Source organism: Ananas comosus, linkage group 21, assembly GCF_001540865.1.
Source record: "Ananas comosus cultivar F153 linkage group 21, ASM154086v1, whole genome shotgun sequence".
NCBI classification, from domain to species: domain Eukaryota; kingdom Viridiplantae; phylum Streptophyta; class Magnoliopsida; order Poales; family Bromeliaceae; genus Ananas; species Ananas comosus.
This window is the reverse complement of record NC_033641.1, coordinates 8,058,765-8,082,618: the sequence shown is the minus strand read 5'-3', so window position 1 is coordinate 8,082,618 and position 23,854 is coordinate 8,058,765. Positions and strand designations below refer to the sequence as shown.

General features: G+C 34.4%; 2 protein-coding genes and 1 non-coding gene across 4 annotated transcripts in view; 2 read left to right on the top strand and 1 right to left on the bottom strand.

Moving 5' to 3' along the window:
- Positions 1,955–8,742, bottom strand: LOC109726416 (U-box domain-containing protein 6-like). Its single transcript, XM_020255991.1, has 6 exons — positions 8,465–8,742; positions 6,993–7,066; positions 6,413–6,598; positions 6,023–6,130; positions 3,795–4,930; positions 1,955–3,052 (listed from the first exon to the last, which is right to left on the bottom strand). The coding sequence occupies exons 2-6, from the start codon at positions 7,041–7,043 to the stop codon at positions 2,215–2,217; spliced, it is 2,319 nt and encodes a 772-aa protein (XP_020111580.1). The 5' UTR covers positions 7,044–7,066; positions 8,465–8,742; the 3' UTR covers positions 1,955–2,214.
- On the top strand, positions 14,986–15,068 carry TRNAL-UAA. The gene has a single exon. It is a non-coding gene; the product is annotated as a tRNA-Leu (tRNA).
- LOC109726647 (argininosuccinate synthase, chloroplastic) overlaps positions 15,738–23,854 on the top strand; it is a 10,290-nt gene continuing 2,173 nt past the window's right edge. The window contains exons 1-6 of one of the 2 annotated variants that reach the window (XM_020256386.1): positions 15,738–15,942; positions 18,607–18,721; positions 19,159–19,207; positions 19,853–20,035; positions 23,473–23,547; positions 23,636–23,821. In XM_020256386.1, coding sequence (XP_020111975.1) covers positions 15,936–15,942; positions 18,607–18,721; positions 19,159–19,207; positions 19,853–20,035; positions 23,473–23,547; positions 23,636–23,821 — 615 coding nt within the window. In that variant the 5' untranslated portion in view covers positions 15,738–15,935. Of the gene's footprint in view, positions 15,943–17,842; positions 17,980–18,606; positions 18,722–19,158; positions 19,208–19,852; positions 20,036–23,472; positions 23,548–23,635; positions 23,822–23,854 lie in introns of both variants that reach the window. The other variant, XM_020256387.1, reaches the window with a different exon arrangement.

The following is a 23,854-nucleotide window of genomic DNA, read 5'->3' as shown; positions in this document are numbered from 1 at the left end:
AATCAAGTATTTCGAATCTAACTTATGAATTTGAATTTAAATTNAACTTAAATTAAAAATTAAAATTTAATCAAGTATTTCGAATCTAACTTATGAATTTGAATTTAAATTAAATTTTAATTTATATAAAGTTTTATTCAAATTTTATTTCAAACTTAAATTAAATTTATGGATTCAAATTAAAATTTAATTGTAATTTTAAGTTTGGATTTGAATAAATTAAAATTTAGTTTCATATTTTGAATTATCCACTCAACTTCAAAGTTTAATTTTTTAAAAAAAAAATAGAATTAAAATTTTGACATTATTTCAAAATTTTGATATAAATTTTTAATTTTTAATTTTTAATTTGAATTTAAATTAATATATTATAAAGATAATGTTAGTATATTAATTTGATTACGTATTTTATATCCACCTGAACCAAACACCGACAATGGGAATGATTTATTCCGATTCCGAGTCACGTGATGAACGAAACAAAATTAGGTAATGGGTCATTCCGATTCCAGCTTATTTTTATTCCGATTCCGATTCCGACTCCGGCTTCGAACCAAACACACCCTAAATGTACTACAAACACATGGGGGTGTTTAGTTGGTCACAAAAGCATGAAAAAAAAATTGGGAAAACTTCAGACACCACCCCTATGGTTTCATACTTTCTCATTTTAATACCCCGTGATTTAAAGTGTATCAATTTAGTGTCTTGTGATTTCATTTTTATCTTTTTATTATCGATTCCACTAATTTCTTTTGTTAAATCAGTGACAAAGTTAAAACTAAAGAGTACTAAAGTGAATATTCGATAAATCTACATAGAGTATCTGAAGTTTTCTTTATATAATTTAACAAAATATTAACGAAAAAGCTAACGAAAAGATAAAAATGAAACCAAAGGACACTAACTTGATACACTTCAAACCACAAAATACTAAAGTGAGAATGTGCGAAATCATATGGATGGTATCTAAAGTTTACCCAAAAAAAATTCTATGAAAAACCTCTTTTTTCGTTTCAAGAAAAACTCGCTTTTAAAAAAAAAGAAAATTGGTTTTCCAAATTTTATGGCAAATTATTTTTTTCGTTTCCAGATTTTTTTTAGGAAAACAAAAATATGCTAATTTTTCATAAAATTTGGAAAAAAAAAATTTTTTTTCCAAAGAGCTAATTTTTCTTGCAACCAAAAGAAGAAAAATTGAAAAAAAAAATTTCACAGAAACCTTTAATCTCAGAGAAATTTTTTCCGAGGAATCAAACAGCCCCATAATTCCAAACATAGAAGCAAAAGTGTCCTAATAAAAAATAATAATAAAGTTGAGACCTATTTCCAAACTGAGAAAAGGGTTGTACAACTCTCTCTCTCTCTCTCTCTCTCTCTCTCTCTCTCTCTATATATATAGTGGGCTGGTATGCTTCTGAAAGCACGGAGCCCTCCGTGCTTCCAAGTTGTTTTCAATATTCGGACTTTCGAATCGACGATCGGCTCCGTTAGAGTTGATCTAGAGTATTTGAAGTACCTAGAAAATAAATTTTGTAATTTTTCGATATCATTTGCCTAGTGATCGAAGGGGCTCAAAATCAATAATTTTAACGACCGTGGTGAGCCGTTTGCAAGTTTAACGGTGTAGAAATATCCAAATCACATAAAATTTTGATAGAAAATTCTTTATACCGTATAAAACAAGATCAATAACTTTGATCTAAAATTTTAATGTCATATCATCATATTTTGTATGATTTTTATTTTTAGCCGTTGATTTTGAGTCACTTCGATCACTAGGCAAATGATATTGAAAAATCGCAAAATTTATTTTCTAGATACTTCGATCGTCGATTCGAAAGTCCGAACATCAAAAACAACTTGGAAGCACGGAGTGCTCCGTGCTTCCAGAAGCATACCAGATGCACTCTATATATATATATATAAAACCAAATGAACAAATCCAGGTATATGAAACATACAAAGAAAAACTCTGCTATATTTCCAAACTGAGGAAAGGACTGTACAATTCTAGGGTTTTTCTTTTCTTTTCTTTTCTTTTCAGACTTGTGCAAAGTAACAGAGCAGAATAGATTGAAAATTACAGAACACAATACAGAAACAAGAACAACATAAACACAAATTGAAGGGCGAAAAAAAAAGCTACCATTAAAGAGAATTAATTTACATACATACCCAATATAAAGGCGTAGAGCGCCGTGCCGTCAAATTCTAGTCATGGCGACACCGCGAGAAATTCCCGTGCTTCCAGATAGACGTCAGCGCCCTCCCCAGCCTCCTCGACCTCGACTTGCTCAAGTGCTTCACCTCCGGCAGGCACCCTCGCCCGTCAGCCACCTCCGCTCTCCGCGGCGGTGGCTCATCGAACCCGAATTCTGCCTTGTCGAATTCGTGGAGCTGAACCCGGCCTGGCGACAGCTTGCGCTGCCGCTGCTCCCGGAACAGGCTGAGCAGCTTCTGCGCCCTATCCTTCCCTTTCTGAGTCCCGTTCGCCGCGAGCAAAACTAGCGCTGGAATCACCCCTTCTTGCAGTACGTGGTGAATGCAGTCCTCGTCCTCGTCGCACAGCACCCACAGGCATGCTGCCGCCTGCTCTCGCTCCGCCAGTTCGCCGGCGTCCAAGATCGCCGCAATCGAACCGATCAGTCCCGGTGTGGCGATCATCTCTTTCCGTCCGATTGGTTTCAGCGCTATGTTTATGAAAATGGCGAGCGACTTATCGACTAACGGATAGCCCGCACCGAGGAGCGAGTGGAGATTCTTGATGATGCCGGAGGAAATTAGGGTCGGGATGTTTGAGGCAACTGCGGAGAGGTTGTAAAGGGTGTAGAGAGCGTCGAGCTGACGGGTTCTGCTTTGGGAGTTGTTTTTCTCTTTAAGGAATTGGATGAGGAAAGGGACGGCCCGGCTCAAGCCGATGGTCGGCCTAGCCTCATCAAGGCAGGAGAGGTTGAAGTAAAGAGCAGTGGCCGCCTCGGAGGCCTTCGGTTTCGCAATCATCTCCTCGAGCAGGGGGATCACTCCGGCATGTAGTATCCTTTCTTTGTTACTGAAAAACCCAATATGTAGGGAAAAAGGAAAAAAAAAATATGAGATTACAACAGTAGAAATCGCTGATACGATAGAAGGCAGTAACTTGAATAGCAAACTTCATTAAGATGATAATGATGGATGATGGTTGAATATAAATATAAAAAAACTCCGTTCTCTGCTAGCTTAAGCTTTTGGAGAATAAAGGTCGTTTCATATAAATTAACATGGTATCAGAGCAAGAAAGAGGTCCTGAGTTTGAGTCCCACCATGCCCCCTAGTCTAATTTAATTCAAGCCCACGTCTTGAGTCTACTAAAAATTTCGGGCCCAGATGTGAGGAGTGGGAGTGTTGAATATCAATATAAAAAATATCATTCTAAACATCAGTCTCTACTAACTTAAATTTTTGGAGAATAATGATTGTTTCATATAACTTAACAATGGTACTACACAATTTCCAATTAAAGAAAGAGGTAACAATAACCTTGTCTGCTTATGCTTCACTTTTTTTTCTTGCTTTTTTAAATTCTACGCGATCGAATGCATTGATGAGTGGGGAATTGTTTGCAATTCAGACATCTGTAGATGCATTCAATCGCATAGAATTTGAGTTTAGACTTCAGCGAAAACAAATAAAATAATTGTCTTTGACCACCGTGGCCATGCCCATAGTGCGATATCTAGCTTGATTTATTTAGGAAGAAAACAAATTATACCCTGCATATTTTAATGAAGAAAAGACCAGCATCATTTAAGTACCTGTTATTATTGACAGCAAGATTGAACAGAGCCATTGCTCCGACCTCCTGAGCTTTCTCATCTAATTCACAAATAGCCTTCTCCAAAAACCGAACCAGCTTTGCAGCAAAGCCATTAGCACCCATACAGATCCTCGCTTCCTCATCGTCCTTCAACCGCGCTCTAATCTCCTCCACAGCTTTCCGTTGCTCTGCCAAACTCCCACTCTCACTCAGCACACTTGCCGACCTTTCATAGCTCTCTCTCCCATCCGCTCCACACTTCTTAAAAGAGCCATTTTCCAAATTAGCATCACCAACCTTATCAAAAGGAACCACCTTCATATCCGCAGAATGGAACGAGCCATTACTTTCCACTGATCTCGAATCAGTGGCCTCGCTCTCTGTTGAAGCTAGGTTCCAATAGTTGAAGTCTAGAGATGCTGGTGGGCCATCTGGAATGGGAACCCCATTCTGTTCACACCAACTAGTAATCAAACTTTTAAGACAATAATTGGGAGTAAGAGAGAGATGAGATAGCTCTTGTTGTGTTTTAGGGCAAGTTCTGTGGCCGTCATTGAACCATTTCTCAATGCATGCTCGCTCATATGTCTGCCCGGATGAGATTATAACGGGGTCATACATCAGTTGTAATGATATTGGGCACCTTAACTCCTCAGGTGGAATCGGAAAACTCCCTGATAATACCTCATTCTGCTTGGAATTGAAAGAACCTAGTTTCGATAGCTGTCTTTCGAAAGCTTGGCCATTCTCATTAAACAAATTGAGTGTTGGCGAACGAGGAGAAGAACCTTGGGAGTCAGTATCATCAGAAGCTTCAGTTCTGAACAGCTTGGAGTATTTTTTCATGAGGTGTAATAAGTATGCTACGATGGATTCTTTCTTCTTATCTTCTTCAGCATGGGCTTTTTCGATAAGCTTCTTGAGAGCTCTTCTCTCGGTTAAAGCAGCTCGGGATGATGTGATGCCTAGCTTTGAGGCAGCTTGGTGAAAATTTTCTAATTCAACATTTTTGATGGACGTGGTATTGAGTTTTCTGTCCTTCTGAAGCAGTTGAATAAGTTCATCACCGGCTTGCTTCTCCAACTGATCCAAAGTGAACTCAGTCGCCTCAAGCTCGCTTAGAATCTCTACAATCTGACATAAGAGGGTCCAAATTTTTATATAGTGCATACGAAGAGGCAAACAAAGATCTCAACTCTTCAAAACAATCTCAACGATTATGAAAAGACATGGAAATAAGGACCATGAGGTAGCAGGTAAAACAAAAGGAGAAGAAAAGTACATGCAATTTCAGGCTTTGGACAACATTGAAGAATAGAAAGGCAATTACACAAAAGAGTGATAAAATTAAGTGAATATTTTTCTATTTTCATAGAATCACATAATTAATTACACAAAAGAGTGATAAAATTAAGTGAATATTTTTCTATTTTCATAGAATCACATAATTAATAAAAATAGTTTAATAGATAGCAACTCAACCAAGAAAAAAAATATGAAAGGCAAACAACCAAAAGGAGAAACGACCCAAAGTGAAGTAAAATTGGCATAGAAAAATCTTGAGCTGGAGCAATCCCACCTATGCTGCTATGCAGCTTGCGAGACTAATGCAAGAGATTCGTGAAGAACATGGGGGGGACAAAAGCAATGGAATCCCTGATATGCAAAATGTGTGACAATGACAAATTCATCAACTGAAATAATGCATGAAACTTTTCATATGACTAGCCCATTGAAGTTGAGTATCAGATAGGCATACTGATATGATGTGCTATGATTCATAGTCAGTCTGGCAACCTACAAATCTGAGCAGTCTCTCAGCCGAACATAAATACTTAGTATAAAATTTCCTGCACAAGCCCCCTATACCAGCCAATGAGCAGAATTGTTTGTAAATATTTTTAACAACCCTGTAGATCAACTGAGATAAATATTAATCATGTGATCGCTATTAAAAGGCATTACAAAGACCTTTCTTCTAATTGTGCCGTCATTTTGTACAACAGGCTAATTACAAAAGGAAAGAGAAGCTTAAGCATAAACTCTGAAACAACTGTAACTTCCATTTCCACGATAATAATGGTGTGGTACAATAGTATAAATGTGTAAGCATGCAATTAAAGTATTGTCAGATATAGAAAAGAAATAACAAAATGATAAGCATGCGAATGGAGTGGTTTCAAATTCTTTAACAACATCTTCACTAAATTGATCCCTACCAAATACCTGACAAGAAATAGAAGGGGAGGCTATCTCATCGACATGTTGAAGGCTTTTCAGAAGAACAGATCTTGCCTTTTGAAATTTCAAAAGAACTGAATCTCCGGTTATAGCCTGTAGTAGCGTAAAAGAGTAATGCATGTCAAAATGTACAGGTAACAACTATCAAACACTAGTGCTTTTCTATGCATTTCATCCTTCACATATTTACTGGTGAATGAGAGAAACAATTTTAATTATTTAACTCAAACTAGTTGAACTAAAGAAAATGTATAATCAGAGCCCTTTGTGCACAAAGTGAAGCTTTAATAATCCCTATGGTTTAAAGCCCCATAGTGGGGCTCGCTTAACACAATGACAAAAAAAAGAAAAATACCGATAGACTAGGAACCTTACCAAGTAAATCTTGCTGCATTCTGCGCAATGCTGAAGCAAACGTTTTGCCTTCTCAAGAGCTATGTGCAATGAACACAATACCTGAATGCCAGACTTGCTTGCAGGTTTTGCAGCTTCCAGGATGGGAAAGATGACCAAAAATTTATAAACAACTCCACTGAGTTGTTTACACATCCCTCCATGCAACTGCATTTAGAAGCAAATTTCCCTTAATCATTTAGTAACCACCCTAAACATATAGCTTTAGTCAATATTCCATACAAATCATTCAATTCAATTAGAACTACAGAAATAAAAGTATGTTCTGAAAACCCTCAAATATTACTAACGACTAATTAAATATAAGAAAAGAATTCTTGCATCTGTACGGTATATTGTTTCTTTGGTACCATCACAACCATTCTAAGAGTACCACTCAGAAGACAAGAGTAAGCAAAACCAAAGGACAAACAGATTATCTCCAATTTGTGATAACAATTACATCAGTACTAACAAGATATATACAAATACGATTTCCATTTTGGAATGGAACTTATATAAATTCCTTTAGTTTCGTTTGAATAACGGATGCCAGAAAGACCTTCCAATTGCCCGCAGCAAGGAGATGCTCCTCAACCTCAGCACCATCCATGGCTTTCCTTATTCACCTCACATCTGTCCAAGAAATATAAATCGAGACATCTAAGATAAACACAAACTATTTTCTCAAAACAGAATTATGACGGTTACAAGTAAAAACATGGTGAAAATGTACAGGACCCTCAAGAATAGCTATATTGACATAAAGTCTTCAATTATATGCCACACCGAAATGAAACTCTCCCAACGTTTGATTCTTTTTATTTCAATTATCTGTATCATTTAAATTACGATTTTGTAAAATCCGACAGCGATTGCTTTAGCCCTAACTGTTCTAAATGCTCTTTCAGTTAATGGAACAACAAATTCTATTAGCGTTTCGGGGCTGATAGCTAATGAAGCAGTTAATTTGAACGAACCTTCAATTTAATTTATGAAAGTAACTCAAATCAAAACAACTAAAAGTCAAGGGTCAATCAATCAAAGGAATCATAAAGTTAGTGGCACTCTTTCAAAATGGGCAAAAATTAGATTAATTATAATAAATCCAGTAAAAAAAAAAAAGCTAAATATAAAGCAAGATTAATTATAAAAAAATAACATAGCTGAATTCAACATGGCATTTAATATCGTACACAAGAATTTTCCTTACAATTAATAATTTAAAGAAAATGGGAGGGAAAAATTAAAATAAATACCATTTAATGCGATTAAAAGTAAAAAAAATATAGGGAAATGATAACCATTTAATGTTACTAAATTAGGACCCCAACTTCATTTGAAAGAGAGCCTCCAACTTAATTTATTTTATTAAAAACCATGGCCTCGTTTGGTATCGTGTTTATTTTTTATTTTTTAAAATATAATCTTGTATATCAAAATGTGTTGGAGTAAACAGTGATTGCTTGGAATCCTATCCAAGGTCTTTACTTAACAACAAAAAAATAAAAACTTAAAAACAACTTTTTTTTGCATCCAAAATTTTTACAAACAAATTATCATCTATCACTTAGCCGGATGCATTCGAAGCTAACCAACTATAACAATTAAAAAAAAAAAAAAAAGTCTCCCCACCACATCAAATTATATACAATTAGTACTTTAAAAAGTAAAAAGGGACAACGACACTTATCTGATTTATATTACTTTTTAAATTAAGTTGGCGATGTTGTTAAACTCAATTACTCCGGAAAACACTTTAACTTTGACAAAATCGCCATTGATGTAACATGATTCCCAATTTAATTCATAAAAATAACTCAAATCAAAAGAATCAAAAGTTGAGAGCATCTAAACCAAAAGAAAACAAACTAGCCGAGGTGCCTTTTTCAAAATATCCTGCAGTTGAGGGGGTTACTGTACATCTTTTTTTCACCAAAAACACACAGGAACAACCTATTCTAATTACAAGATTCTTGTGCACTAGGGTTCGCATATATTCCCACCATTGTTATCCGATTTTAAGAACATTACCACAAAAAGAGGGGAGAAATTCGCCACGGAGGCTTCATTCGCGCGGAGACCAACGAAGACGACAACGTCGACGAAGCGGAGGAGGAGAAGGAGGAGGGGTCGGTCCCGATACGCATCGCGATCTCATTCCCCCTACCTCTCTCTCTCTCTTCGACCAAATTAGGGTTTCCCCATCGCGAGAGAGCGCTCCAAAATAGGAGGCGAAGAGAGATGAGAGAGAGAGAGAGAGAGAGAGAGAGAGAGTGTGGAGGAGAGGATACGAGACGAGATTCTCGGGAGGACCTTTTTTTTTAATTTAATCATTAAAAGAATTATAATTAGCTGAATAGTTCTATCAAAATTTTATTTAACCAAATAATTTCATTTCGTCCGATTCAAAGAAAATAATTAAAAATAATAAAATAAAATTTAAAATACACTAATAATTGACAGTTTTTTATTGTAATAAATTATTCACCCTTTTTTTTTAGGAAAAACTTCAAAAACCCCCCTGTGGTTTCACACTTTTTCATTTTAGTACCCTGTGGTTTGAAGTGTATCAAGTTAGTACCCTGTGGTTTCTCACTTTATCACTTTAGTACCCTGTAGTTTAAAATGTATCAAGCTAGTACCCTGTGGTTTTGCACTTTATCACTTTAGTACCCTGTGGTTTCACACTTTATCACTTTAGTACCTTGTGATTTAAAAAACTATAGGGTACTAACTTGATACAAAATTAAAACCACAGGGTACTAAAGTGATAAAGTGCAAAACCACAGGGTACTAGCTTGATACATTTTAAACTACAGGGTACTAAAGTGATAAAGTGAGAAACCACAGGGTACTAACTTGATACACTTCAAACCACAGGGTACTAAAATGAAAANTGAAACCACAAGGGGGGTTTTTGAAGTTTTCCCTTTTTTTTAAAAGGGTCACGATTTAGAGTCTTTCTCATTTTTATCCTAAAAAATAGTTAATTAGTTAGTTAAATAAAATTTTAAAAATATTATTTGATTAATTAAAAATTTGAAGAATTATTTAAAAAAATAAGTCTCTTTGGGAACATTATATAGTGTGTCATAGAATTATCTTTTATTAGCTAAATTACCAATATGGTGTTAGAAATCATAATAAATAAAAAGGCGTTTTTCGCATTTAGTCCCTCAGAAAATTTTTTTCACAAATAACCTCACAAAATTAGTTCTATCTCCGCCACGCAAGCTCTATACGAGCACTACGTGGATGTGACAGTAAGTTAATTTGAAGACGATAAATTATTCACTGTGTTTGGATACGATAAATGATATATCGTATCCTTCCGAAACCCTAAACCACATATATTACGTAATATCATGATAAAAAGATAATGAAACACGGTAAATCTTCATCATGTCTGGTTCACCGCGGCCAAATAACGGTGAATGGTTCATCGTTTCAACTTAACCTACGCCACCATCCACGCTCGCGTGACGCTTGCGTGACGCTTACGTGGAGAGGGCTTTTTTTGCATATAGCTTCCTGAGCAATTTTTATTTTAAAAATAGCCNTGCCACTTGCTCTAGGGACGGTCGGTAAACTGTCTTGCTTTTACTTGTTAAATTATCAATTTTGAGATCATTTGATCACTAGGTAATAATATCAACTAAAATAATAATAATAATAATAGTTTGTAAAGCATGCAAATATTTTAGATTATATTTAACAGGGTTTTTTTTGCATATAGTCCCCTGGCAAATTTTTATTTTAAAAATAGCCCTCTTAAAATTTAATTTGCAAAATGACCCTGGGCCTGCCACGCAGGCGCCACGTCAGCGCCACGCTAGTGGGGTCAGGGCCAATGTGTTAAGTTAAACACGGTAAACCATTCACCGTGTTTAGACACGGTTCACCGTGTTTCTTACGTATATTTTGTATATTGAAAAGAGGAATAGGGAGTACCCACGGTTCACCGTGTTTCTTACGTATATATATATAAAATTTATTCGGGTTTGGGTTCGGATAATATTTCGGATATCCATATCTATTGACATCCCTACTCCCTATTCCACTTTTCAACATATAAAATATACGTATTCACCGTGTTTAAACACGGTGAACCATTCACCGTGTTTAGACACGGTGAATGGTTCGCCGTGTTTAACTTAATACATTCGCCCTGGCCCCGCCCGCGTGGCGCTGACGTGGCGCCTGCGTGGCAGGTACAGAGCCATTTTTGCAAATTAAATTTTGACAGGGCTATTTTTAAAATAAAACTTTGTTAGGGGGCTAAATGCAAAAAAAGCCCCGTGGAGAGGATAGGACCAATCTTGTAAATATAAATTTTTTTAAAATTATTTATAAAATTTTTTAAAAAAAGCTAAATGTAAAATAAAAAAAAAAAAAAAGAAGAAAAAAAAAAAGAAGTCCTAATAAAAGTTTATGGACTAAAGCATCACAATCTTTTAATGTTTGAGGACCACATTGGTAATTTAGCTAATAAAAAATTGGAAAAGGAATTGTTTTTGGAATTAAAAAATATTTTCTCTGCTTTGGGGGATTTTTAAATTAGCTTTTTTATAAATTAATAGGTAAATGATTACATGGGATAAGGAACAGAGAAATTGTTGGTTGGAGGGCTTTTTTTGCAAATAGCCCCTTGATAATTTTTTTTTTAAAATTGGCCCTGTCAAAAATTTATTTGCAAAAATGGTCCTGCCCTGCCACGCAAGTGCCACATCAGCGCCACGCGGGCGGGGCAAGAGTTTAAGTTGAACACGGTGAACCATTCACCGTGTTCAAACATGGTGAATGGTTCATCGTGTCCAATACAAATATTCCCACTTAGCCAAAAAATGGCTAAGTCGAGTTAGTTGTATTGAACACGATGAACCATTCACCGTGTCCAATACTAATACAGCCTTAGCTAAAAAATGGCTAAATTCTAGGTAGTTGTATTGGATACGGTGAATGATTCACCATGTCCAATACAACTAACTCGACTTAGCCATTTTTTGATTAAGTGGGAATATTTATATTGGATACGGTGAATCATTCACCGTATTTGAACACGGTGAATGGTTCACCGTGTTCAACTTAAACACCTGGCCCCAGCCCTGCCCGCGTGGCGCTGACGCCTTGCGTGGCAGGGGCAGGGCTATTTTTGCAAATAAATTTTTGACAGGGCCAATTTTAAAATAAAAGTTTGTCAGGGAGCTATTTGCACAAAAAGCCCTTGGTTGGGAGGAATTCTACACTGTCACACTTGCACCACGTCATCAATAACAAGCCAATCATATTCCTTCTTTTCAAACAAAAGTACAATAAAAATACTTTTTTACAATCATGATGGGACATATATTTTTAAAAGAATTAATTTGATTGATTTGTTACGCCACTCACGTCACTAATATACCCGTTGCATTCTAGAATTTTTCCTTGGTTGGACTTGGTCTACTCATGGACTATCCTAAGTTTTAATAGGAATGTAGACCCCTTTACTATAGACGAATTTGAAAAAGACATCTCAACTTTTATTATTTTATAACTCAGACCCCTCAAATTCTTATTTTTTTTATTTGAATTATTTATATTAAGTTTATGTTAAAAATAGTATACAATTAATTCAACTAGTTATTGATTTGTTAAGATCGTTGATTTTCTCAAATAAAACTGTTTAATTCTAAAAACTTAGAAGCTCAATCAAAAAGAAAATTAAAGCTGAGCGGCCAGTTTCCAAAATAGATTGAAGTTAAGGGGTCTCTGTGCATTTTAACATAAAAAAACAGATAAAATTTCGTAACCTACCATTCAGATTCCCCGATTTCACTAAAATTTTTCGCAACCATGAGTCTATGATGGTGATTCTGATATTTATTTGATAAAAAAATATGAAGGACTTTAAATAATTTTATTTTTTTGCAATCAAAGTATTCAAAATTTTTATTTTATTGCAATTAAGTCCCGAATTGTTAAAAGTCCCGTTAAAGTTAACGGGAATGCGTCCTGTTTGTGCCAACTAAGCAGGCGTTGGCTAATTACACAATTTTAATTTTAAGTTTACTTTAATTTTTTAATTTATATACTAAATTTAAATTTTAAATTTAGATTCTAATGATAAATTTGAAATTTAAGAATTTAATTTTAATTTATAATTGTATAAACAGATAATTACAATATTTTTTGCTTATTATAATTTATTATAATTTATTATTTATTAAGTTAGAAAAGAGACAATAATATTATATAAGAGATAAGTTTATCAGGGGTGTGAGAATTGAATAATTTTTAGTAAAACAAATGAAGGAAGTGGAGAACTGCACTTTTTACCTAATTTATTTTCTACCAAACAAACAGTAGAATTGACAGAATTCCACTGCCGCAGCTAAAAACAAACAGTGGAAGTCAAGTAATTTTTACCTGAACTCTCGTTCAATCGAAAATTCATAATCCAAAGTCTACTTACGCTGAAACAAATATGCCTTCTTACTAAGCATATTATATTGAATAATAATATATCTCATCATATTATTATAAGTTTTTTTTTTTTTGAAAGATAGATAGCACGTTTCCCGCTCTGTTTAGTTAATTTAGAAGTGTGTTTATTTGCATATGCATTAATTTTTGTGCAATTGATGAGTGTTGTGGCATTAATTTAGATTATATTATACAACCCTAGGGAAGTGGATTGTACAAGTCATACTTTCACAAAAACAATTGAACTTGCACTTCCCTAGGTGATGCTTAATTATTTGGGCTTGGTTGGAAAAACTAAATTTTGAAGAATAATTTTTGTTGTTTTCGAAAACAGGAGATACTTCGGTACAATATAGAACAATTATAAATTTGTGTTTGAATGCATTCGAAAATATTCTATAGGATATCCTTTGTAGCGTTTGGATAAAAAATGTAGAACAATGACTAAATATATTTTTTAAAATAAAATATTAATTTATATTAGTATATTTTATATAAAATTATTTATCAAATTATTTCTTATAGTAATTTATAATATAATATTTTATGTAACAATTTAATTTAAAATAGTATATTTATTTTACTATATATAATAATAATTTATTGATAATATGTGTAACGATATCCTTATAATTTTAATTAATAATAGTATAAATTTCAATACAAATTAAAATAAATATAATACACTAAAATTAATTATATATATAATACTTAATATAAAATAAAATAATTAAATATTAATACATAAATGATAAAACTTAATAAAATAAATAATATATCAAATTTAATTAATTTATATTATATAATAAAATTTAAGTTAAATATATTATCATAAAAATAATATTTATATTAATATATTTATTTATATATACATTTATCTAATAAAATAAAGAGAAAAATAAAATTGTTCTTAGTTTCCCTAGGAATAATTTTTAACAGGTTGTTTCAGAATAATTCAGAACAACCCGCTTTTATCAGAACAACCCGTTACGTCCTGTTCTGCTATCGTTTGGTACACAACTTAAGTTTTCTTTTTTTTTTTTTGGAAAACGGTGAATTACACTTTTGTACTCCAACTATAAGATGCATGACAGTTTGGTTTTTAAATTTTAATTTATTGTATTTTTTTGTTTCGAGTTTTTTAATTTATTATTGTTGAATTTTGTAATCAGTACTCCAACTATAAGATGCATGACAGTTTGGTTTTTAAATTTTAATTTATTGTATTTTTTTGTTTCGAGTTTTTTAATTTATTATAGTTGAATTTTGTAATCATATTCAGTGGATTAAATATTGATAAATTATTTATATAGAGATGATATAATATTTTGATTATTATCGCATCAATCAAAATACTTTCGTATCACTTCTGTATTAACAATTTATCAATATTTAGCTAACTAAATTAGGTTGTGAAATTTAATTACAATAATTTATAATATTAAAACCAGAAATTACAAACTCGTTTTTTTATTTAAAAACTTACAAGAACATTGTTTAAAAAAAAAAACCTAAATTCTTATTATCCCTTTTTTTTTAATCTTCTTTATAACAACATTCTTATTTAGTTAATATATTATTAAAACTTCATCGGCCAAACCCAATTCAATTTAGCTACTTACTAACTCTCTTTCCATCTAATTTTTTAAGGCTTCGTTTGGGATTGCGGAGAGATTGCGTTACGTGCGGTGAGAAAATACGTTGGAAAAATACCTTATTTGTTTCCGTACGTAACATTGCGTTACAATATATTTTCTGCGGTCCACCGGAGAACGCTGAAGCATATCCCTATATGCATTTTCCTCAACTCCATTTTATCTAATAGTATTAGATATGCCTTAATACCAAACTAAGCCTAAATCAGTTGTAAAGTGCTTGGTATGAGTATTGATTTTTATTTACTTTTTATTTCTTATGATTTTTTTTTGTTTGTTTGTTAATCGACAATTTTGAGTAGTTATAATCTATAAGAATATAATTATTTTATTTTATTTTATTTGTTATTTATTATAAAAATGTTTTAGTATATTTTCAATTTAATAATTATTTAAGTTAATAATATTTTAATGCGAACAAATTATAAATTAGCTGGTTTGCCCGAGTGGTTAAGGGGGAAGACTTAAGATCTTCTGCACTCAAGTGCGCATGGGTTCGAACCCCATAGCCAGCAACTTTTTTAATAATTTTTTTAAAATTTAATTTGAAATTGATTTTATTTCCTTTTAGGTAATTATTCTATTTCTAATAATAATAATTTTAAATTTAAAATAATTATCTTAAATTGTTTGGGTTTAACTCATTTAGAAAGTATTTTTCACTGTAAAAAAAAAAAAAATCTTGATCTTTCCCCTCTTATTTAATTCCAAATTTTACAATATAATTATATGGTGCAGGAACTTTTGAATTTTCTTATGGTTAGTATTTTTGATTTCTGTACATAAATTTTTCATAGTTAAAGTCTAAGTATTGAACAAAAAATAAGTAATATTTAAAATTGATTTTGTCAGCAATGTACAGCTAATCAAATATATTTTTTTAAGAAAAAAATATAATAAAAATAAATTTTTTATAAACTATAAGTGGATAGATAAACTTTAGAGGTTAATTGCGATTGGTTGGGCCATGCCACTTACGATATATGATTTATAATTTGAGATTTTGCTTATTTATTCTTTTTTATTATTCAAAATTTTTATATTATCTTAAAAGTATCTAAATGTTTTTTTTTAAATCCAATCCCATTACTAAACCTAAGAAGAAAATATGAATATTTGAATTTTTTTAAAAAAATATTAATAAAAATATTTTAGTACACTAATAATAAAATAATAATAATATTTTTAAAATTTTGAATGAAAGAACAGCATGTACGAAGTGTACGGCTCCATCAGAGCTCAAACCCTCTCCGCTCTTCTGCTCGTTGAGGATACACGAAGAGAGAGATCGAGAGATAAAATAGAGAGAGAGAGAGAGATCGATCGATTAAGAGACGCGGCGTAGAGCGAGATCCGTAGATCGAGCACGAAATCGCTCGAAAATGGATGGTTTGAATCCTCCCCTCAATCTCTCCTTCGCCCCCTTTCGATCCATCTCGTGTTTCACTCCATTTCCATGATTCTTCGTCCCCCATTCTCTTTTCTTGAATTTTTATAGTTTTTTCAGTGAATTGTAAGTTTGTTTCTCAAATTTTAATTTATTATAATTTTTTGCTCGAACTTTCGGAATTATTATCATTAAATTTCATAATTCAATTTGGTTGACTAAATATTGGCGCATCGTTGATATAAAAGTGATATGAAATATTACTTATTGGTGTATAATCAACCGCAATATTGCTATATTATTTTTAGGGATAATTGCCTATATACCTCTCATACGTTTGAAAATATTCGATTTATCCCTACCTTTTTTTTCTTTCTAAAATACCCCTCATATGTTCCACCGTTATTGTAAAATACCCCGCAGTTATCTTCTGTTAAGTTAACTTGGGTTAAACGTGAATTAAATATCTACCACAGTTAAAAAAAATTAAAATGCCAATTGTCCTTAACTTAAGGACAAATAAGAAAGATTGGTGACGGTAGAGGGGTATATTGGAAAAGACCAAAAGTCAAAACACTTTTTGTGCCCCTGACTTTAAGGGCAAATAAGAAAGACAGTGATGGTGCAAGAGCATATTTTGAAAGGGCAAAATAGTAATTTTACAGAGATAACATAGTTAGATAACAGATTTTAAATCTAAAGGTATATTAGAAATATGTTGGAACGTAGGAGGGGTATTTTCAATATTAGCCTTCTAAGAGGAGTAAATCGGAAAGTCGGAAACTTTTCAGGGGTATATAAGCAATTGCCCCTTATTTTTACGTCAGTGATGCGCAGCGCCAGCATTCAGTCAACTAAATTGGATTTGTGAGACTTCGATTGTAATAATTCAGAAAGTTCGAGCTAGAAATTGCAATAAATTAAAGTTTGAGAACAAAAATATCACCCATCATGTTTGAGGACCAAATGTGCAATATGCCTTTTTTTTTTGTGTATGGCTCCAATTATTGTGATTAAGTCTCGCAACCCAATTTAGCTGGATGTAGAAATGATGTAACAGTGTTGTGATATATAATTCGACAATAACTAAAATGCTATATCACTTCAACATCAACAATTCCTCAACACTTAGCCCACTAAATTGGGTCGTGGGACTCGATTGCAACAATTTAGAAAGTTTCAGATATAAATTGCGACAAATTAAAGTTTGAAGACCGAAGTGTCACGTGTCTCATAGTTTGAGGACCAAAAGTGTAATCTACCCTAATTTTTTTGAAAAGTAACTTTTTCACGAAGTATTTATTTAGAAACAAAAAATTAGGGAATAACTTTTTCTTTGTTTTTAGATTTTTTTTTTAAAAGAAGTTGTCGCTTGGTCGGATGTATTGTAAGCTAACTAACCGTGATAACAAGAGGAAAGCTATTTTGTCAGTCATCAAATTATATAGTATTAATGTTTAAAAAAAGTAGCAATGATGCCAAACGAGACCTAAAGCTTTTTAATTCCATTTTTAATCCCCCCAATCTATTGTTATAAGTGTCATGTACATATTCTTTCATTTTAGTTTAATTCTTTCTCTTGTAACATTTGATACTTGAAAAACTTTATAATCATTTCAATGTTAAAGGGGTATATTTGATAATTAAAACTTTGTAAGGATAAATATGTAATTTCATTGCTTTGTAGGGATTGATATACAATTAACCCATTTTTCAAAGAAAAATAAAAACTCAAGCAGTAAAAACTACTGCAGTTTGGTTAGCATGTAATGTTTATGTTCTTAAATAGGGTGAAATAGACCTACTTTAGTGACACAAATTTTTTTTATTAATTTATCTTTAATTTATTTTATTTGACTATGAGGGCCTGTTTAACACTGCTTCTGCATTCGCTTTTAGCAGCGACAATTTTAGTAGAGTGTTTGACAAATAAAAAACCTGGCAGCGGGAAGCAGAAATAGGATTCTGCGCCTCAACATCAGAAGCTCCAATTTGGTGTTCTGAACTTTTGATTCCGCTACACAAAGAAGCTATTGTAGGTATAGTAACATAGTGCTACTCCTAGTAGCGATGCTCAAATTGACACATCATCAAATAGCATTACACCCTACAGCAGGGGAAAATAGGCCCTAAAAGTAACAAAGAGTCAGCTGTTGTTGATATAGTTATATAGTGCTGATCCCAGTAGCGATGCTCAAATTGACACTAACAGCATTACACCCTACAACAGGGCGAAACAGGCCCTACAAGTAAAAGAGTAAAAGAATAAAAGTAAAAGAAAACAAACTGCGACTTTGATGTGATTGTGTAATCCAGGTGTTATGATGGATTGGTGGGTCGAACTGCGATTTTCATTCGGTTCTTACTTTGAGAAGGGATTATTTGTTTGTTTGAGCCTTTGAGGGTTTTAATATCTGCATGGGTGTGAATAGGAGACTAGGGAAGTAGTGAGGTTGAAAGGAGGAAAGAGAAAGAGGGTCAATAAGTTGGGCTGTGATTTTATTCAACACTTATCACTAGATTATGTTCAATTTATTGTTCTCCTATTGTCTCCTAGTTACGCACTCCTAAACAAAATCAAATCATGTTTTCTATGCATGTTTTCTTAAAATGCAGTTATCCGTTGTGTGCTTACTAGTGACAAATAGAGTGACTTGAAATTTCAGGAAACAGTGATGCTGGTGGGAATTCCAATAAGAGTGGATTGCGTGGAAAGTTGAATAAAGTTGTTCTAGCATACAGTGGTGGCTTGGATACATCTATAGTCGTCCCATGGCTCAGGTATAGCAATTGATCACTGTTTGCTGTATGACTAGAAGAAACAAATTGTTTGAGTAGGATAATTTTCCACTGCACGCCTATTTTTGAACTTGTTTATCTTTGTGACTTAGAAGAGACAAGTTTTCACTTGGTGCTTCTTTTAATAACATTGCTCAATGATCCATGGAACACTAACACAAGTTAAATCTTTCATCCCAGTAGTCTTATTTATTTAATTCCCTTCCTTTACATTTTCTCATATCTGTGCATCTGATTGCAGGCCTCTTATTCTCATTACAGGTTGTATTTAGTTTTTACTAGCTTTTAACAATTTGCAGATTAGAGACATGAATTAATTGCCTCTTCGGATACATGATGAATTTCTTATTTTTGTTTTCATGTCATGTTTTTAACCAATTATTTCTTTTTCTTATTTTATTATTTATAATGAATTGCAGAGAGAACTATGGGTGTGAGGTTGTGTGTTTTACTGCTGATGTTAGTCAGGTATGACAATGACTAGAATGCCAATTACAGGAAAGCATTTAGCAATTACAATAATGCTGCCTCATAGCTTATGGTTTTTGAAATATCATCTCTTTTTCTTGATATATTGTTTTAGTAGCAGAAGGGCACTCTTCGAATGTTCCCTTTTTGTTCTCAATGCATACTCTAGTTTCTTTGCAAGCAATCGAGAGGGTCAGATTCTTAATTTTTCAACAGAAATGCTGCTCGGATGTTCTTATCGGAATATATTCAATCGTGTTTTTCTTTTTAAGATCTTGTTAAAGTTGAGCCCACTCATCTTTGAAGATTATCATTTAAAACACCCAAATGCTCTCACCTTTAACCTGCTGTTATTTCTTCTTCTATTTTCCATTTTCTTCTGTATTCCAATCTATCTTTGCTGTTGAATTCGAGTGGTAGCGGCACATGAGGAAGGTAGTTGGTTTAAAGATCCATGCATTTCGTTGTTTTATTTCATAGGTATCTTGCAAACTTCGTTCACAATTTTGTTTAACTAGTATCTTGCAATGTGCAATTGGCTTTGGGATTTTAAACAAATACTTCTGTTTGTTTTTTCTTTCGATTTCTGCCATTAGCTGCTCCTCTTTTATCAAATCGATTTCTGTCAAATCCTACTTTTTGAAGGGTGTGCTCGAATTAGAAGGCTTGGAAGAGAAAGCGAAAGCTAGTGGTGCGAGTCAACTTGTTGTAAAAGATTTAAAGGAGGAATTTGTTAGAGATTATATATTTCCTTGTTTGCGAGCTGGTGCAATTTATGAAAGGAAGTATTTGCTTGGTACTTCAATGGCTCGCCCTGTTATTGCTAAGGTGATGTTTATATTCATCTATAATCTATCTTATCGACTATAATCAGTGCGTATGTACGTAGAATTTGTTTGTTACTAGGATTAGGACCTTGTATCTTTGATAATTTCGAGGTTTTATGTCTCCTTGAGTAGTCACCGAGAGGTACTATTTTCAATCAATATAATTCACTTACAAAATAGGTCAGAAAACAACCATCTGTGGTTGGAACTAAGTGCAGTCCTTTTTCTTCTTTTATTTTTAATCTTAGTTTGTCAAAGATCCTTCAAACTCCACATCGAATGCTGCCAAAGTCGAACATTTGGAGTAATTACTCACATTCATGCGTATCTTTTCTTATTATATAAATCATAGTAAAATATGTGAATTCTATTTATGAGAAATGCTATTGCCTTTTAATAATAAACTACACTTCTCAATATGTTGAACAGATCTTGGAATTTGGAAAGTATGAAAATCAGTAAACTGCAGTTTCGTGTTTTTTTTGAGAGAAGGTAGCATGCTACCGCTTCATTCATTACGTAAATGAACTCGGCTACAAAGTGAAGCAGCGAGGCTTCGAGGCGAACGGGAAAAAGATAAAGAAAAAGGACATAAAAAATAAAAAATAAAAATAAAAATAGAAAATAAAACAAAAAATAAAACGCAAAAGAAAAACACCCCAGCTTAGGGTTTACCCCCGCTTAAAGGAAGAACAACAATTAAGCCAAAGACGCTTAAGGTTTCTAATCTCCGCAGACAGATACCCCAGCGATTGTTTGGATTGGGCAAAAATCCTTCTGTTACGCTCCAGCCACACAACCCACCAAGTGGCAGCAATAGTCGTGAGGACTCTCCCACCCTGGGCTCCTCCCATACTACAGCTAATCTCCCAAATTCCTATAGAGGAAGAGCAGTGTCGCAAGAAGCGCTTGTTAGAGAGAAGTCCCTCCAGAATTGCCGAAGTATTGACACACCCAGCAAAAAGGTGATCCACAGTCTCAGCCTCCTCAAGACAGAAAACATATTTGTCGTCGCCACTCCATCCTCTCTTTTTAAGATTATCCACAATCAGCACCTTATTTTTCAGCACCAGCCACAAAAAGATTTTGACTTTGAGCGGAGCTCGAATCTTCCACAGACGATCGAACCTCTTATTAATTACACCACCGTCTTGTAGGAATTGGTAAAGTGATTTTACTGAGAACGTCTCTGAGCGAGCCCATCGCCATCGTGCGACATCTCGACGGTTGCCAAGGGCCGTCGCAGAGAGAGTATCCTTAAATTCTTGGACCCCGATACTATCAATCGTGTTACTAGGTGGGCACCCAGCTAATATCTTCCTCCAGTTCCACCCAAGTCTGCTCCAACACTCAACTCTGAGATTTTTGCGTAAGACTCTATCAAAGATGTTCGGAAAAGAAGTACACAGAGGCACTTGATCCACCCAAATATCAGTCCAGAAGTTTGCCAAATTGCCATCCCCAGTTGAAAAGGATAGCCCGCACTTAAAGACATCTCTAGTCGTTAGGACACTTTGCCACCAAAAGCAGTGGGGTCTAAAAGACTGGCCTTCCCTAAGCGGTTTCCTTCGTTGATAGTAGACATCGGTGATCAGGGAGCCTCATTGATGATTCCTTTATGAGAAGTATCTCCACCACCATTTTGCTGGCAATGCAATGTTCATGGCCTCTAAATCCTTAATTCCGAGACCTCCCGCCGATTTGCTTCTGCACACCGTTTTCCATTGTGCAAGGCACTGACCTCCCATAACAGTTGTATTCCCTCTCCAGAAGAAAGCCCTCCGCAGCGCTTCCAGTCGACATAATGCCCATTTTGGTGCTTTAAAAACCGAGAAGAAATACATGGCCAAATTGGACAGAACCGAATTTACGAGTACTAGTCTACCCCCTTGTGATAGTAGCTTAGCTTGCCAACCTTCGATCCGTTTCTCCATCTTACCAGTAATTACCCACCAATCTTCTTTTTTCAGGTGCCCCGATTGAAGAGGTAGTCCCAAGTATTTCAAAGGTAAGGATCCTAACTTGCACCCTAGTGACGCCGCAAGCCTACTACCCACATTAGCGTTACTACCCATATAGAAGAGTTCTGACTCGGTTCTGTTAATCTTGAGCCCTGATGCCCATTCGAAGATTTGCCAGATGAAAAGGAGATGTCGCATCTGCTTCCTTTTAGCTTCGCAAAAGAATAACGTATCGTCAGCATACTGTAAAATATTTATCTTAGTATTGTCGGTTGGTCCAACGCCTCTCAACAGTCCGTTACAAGCGGCTTGCTCCGTCATTCTGGTTAGGCTCTCGGCTACCAACAGGAATAAATAAGGGGACAGGAGGTCACCTTGTCTAAGACCTCTCTTGGTTTTGATCCATTTAGTGGGAATACCGTTGACGAGAACAGCAACTTTGGCGTTGGAGATGCATAGCTCGATCCAATCACACCATTTTCTGTTCACTCCAAGCCATAACAAAATTTTCTTCAAGAAATCCCATCTCACTTTGTCATAGGCTTTTTCGAAGTCCGCCTTGATCCCAACACTTTCCACACTCATTTTGGAGCACCAACTAACCAATTCGTTAGCAGTGACGTAAGAATCTGCAGTTTCGTGTTACTCTTAAAATCTTTACACGGTGAACATTTTCCTTCAGTCTTGTCTTGAGCATCAAGTACAATTTTGTATAACCTAATTCATCACATTTCATTTAGTCGGTTATGATTTATCATTTGAGTGCCACTCTGGATTCATGTGAGCATTAAAAATGGCCACTTTTTGATTTCTTGAACACATTGAAATTTGGTACATTAAGCTGCTCTAACTGAAATTGCTGATACCCCTTCAAATTTCTGATTTTATTTCAATGACGACCTTCTAAGGCAATAACATTGTATACAACTACATTAGGAAGCCCTAACATAAGCTGAAATGCTTAAATACTATGATGTTAGTCGCAGAATTTGGTTTGAGAAAATGTAGCATTTGCAGTTCTTTTACGTAAATCAGATAGCTAGAAATGTTAGTAAACATTTACACTACACACTCTCTGCCATCTGTAAATAGCTAAAATGACAGACTACTTATACTTTGTCCGATGTGCAAATTAAGTAACATGCCAACTTTGCTGGATCGTCGGCGCTAACCACAACTTCAAAAGCTCCAACGGATAGAAGGGGACAACTAATTCACTTAATGCTTATAGCCGCAGTACTCACTCATCTCGATTGTGATTTGGCCCCACCCCATCTTCTGCCATGTTGGCAGGATGCTGGCCTACCTGCCAACATTATTGCCTTCAGATATTATCATGATTTATTGTATAAAGGACTTATAAAGGACCATGGTTGTTGAATGCTTGTTAAACTCTCTATAGTTGTTTCACTTTGATAGTGAACAAATATATATAAAGGACTTAAAAAGAGTTTTGATAGTAAATGTGGAATGGCAGGCGATGGTTGATGTAGCTAAAGAAGTTGGTGCAGATGCAGTTGCTCATGGATGCACTGGAAAAGGCAATGATCAGGTGCGCAATTTTGCTCCAAGCTCCTAAGAATATTTGTGGATTCATTTTATGTTTTAACCGCCAAGTTTCCTATCAACCTCGGCTGCAGGTTCGCTTTGAACTTACATTCTATGCTTTGAATCCGGAACTCAAAGTTGTGGCACCTTGGCGGGAATGGGATATAACAGGAAGAGAGGATGCAATTGAGTATGCTAAGAAACATAACGTTCCTGTTCCTGTTACAAAGAAATCAATTTACAGCAGGGACCGGAATCTGTGGCACCTAAGCCATGAGGTACCTCTACCCCCCACCCTCACCCCCTCCCCC

What these genes read in the sequence shown, in the direction of transcription:
- LOC109726416 (XM_020255991.1), bottom strand. Translation starts at nt 7,043, where the DNA reads ATGGATGGTGCTGAGGTTGAGGAGCATCTCCTTGCTGCGGGCAATTGG. An exon ending in TTGCTGCGGGCAATTGGAAG is followed by an intron (nt 6,599 to 6,992) that starts GTCTTTCTGGCA and finishes TTCTAAATGCAG; the next exon opens with TTGCATGGAGGGATGTGTAA. An exon ending in AATGCAGCAAGATTTACTTG is followed by an intron (nt 6,131 to 6,412) that starts GTAAGGTTCCTA and finishes ACGCTACTACAG; the next exon opens with GCTATAACCGGAGATTCAGT.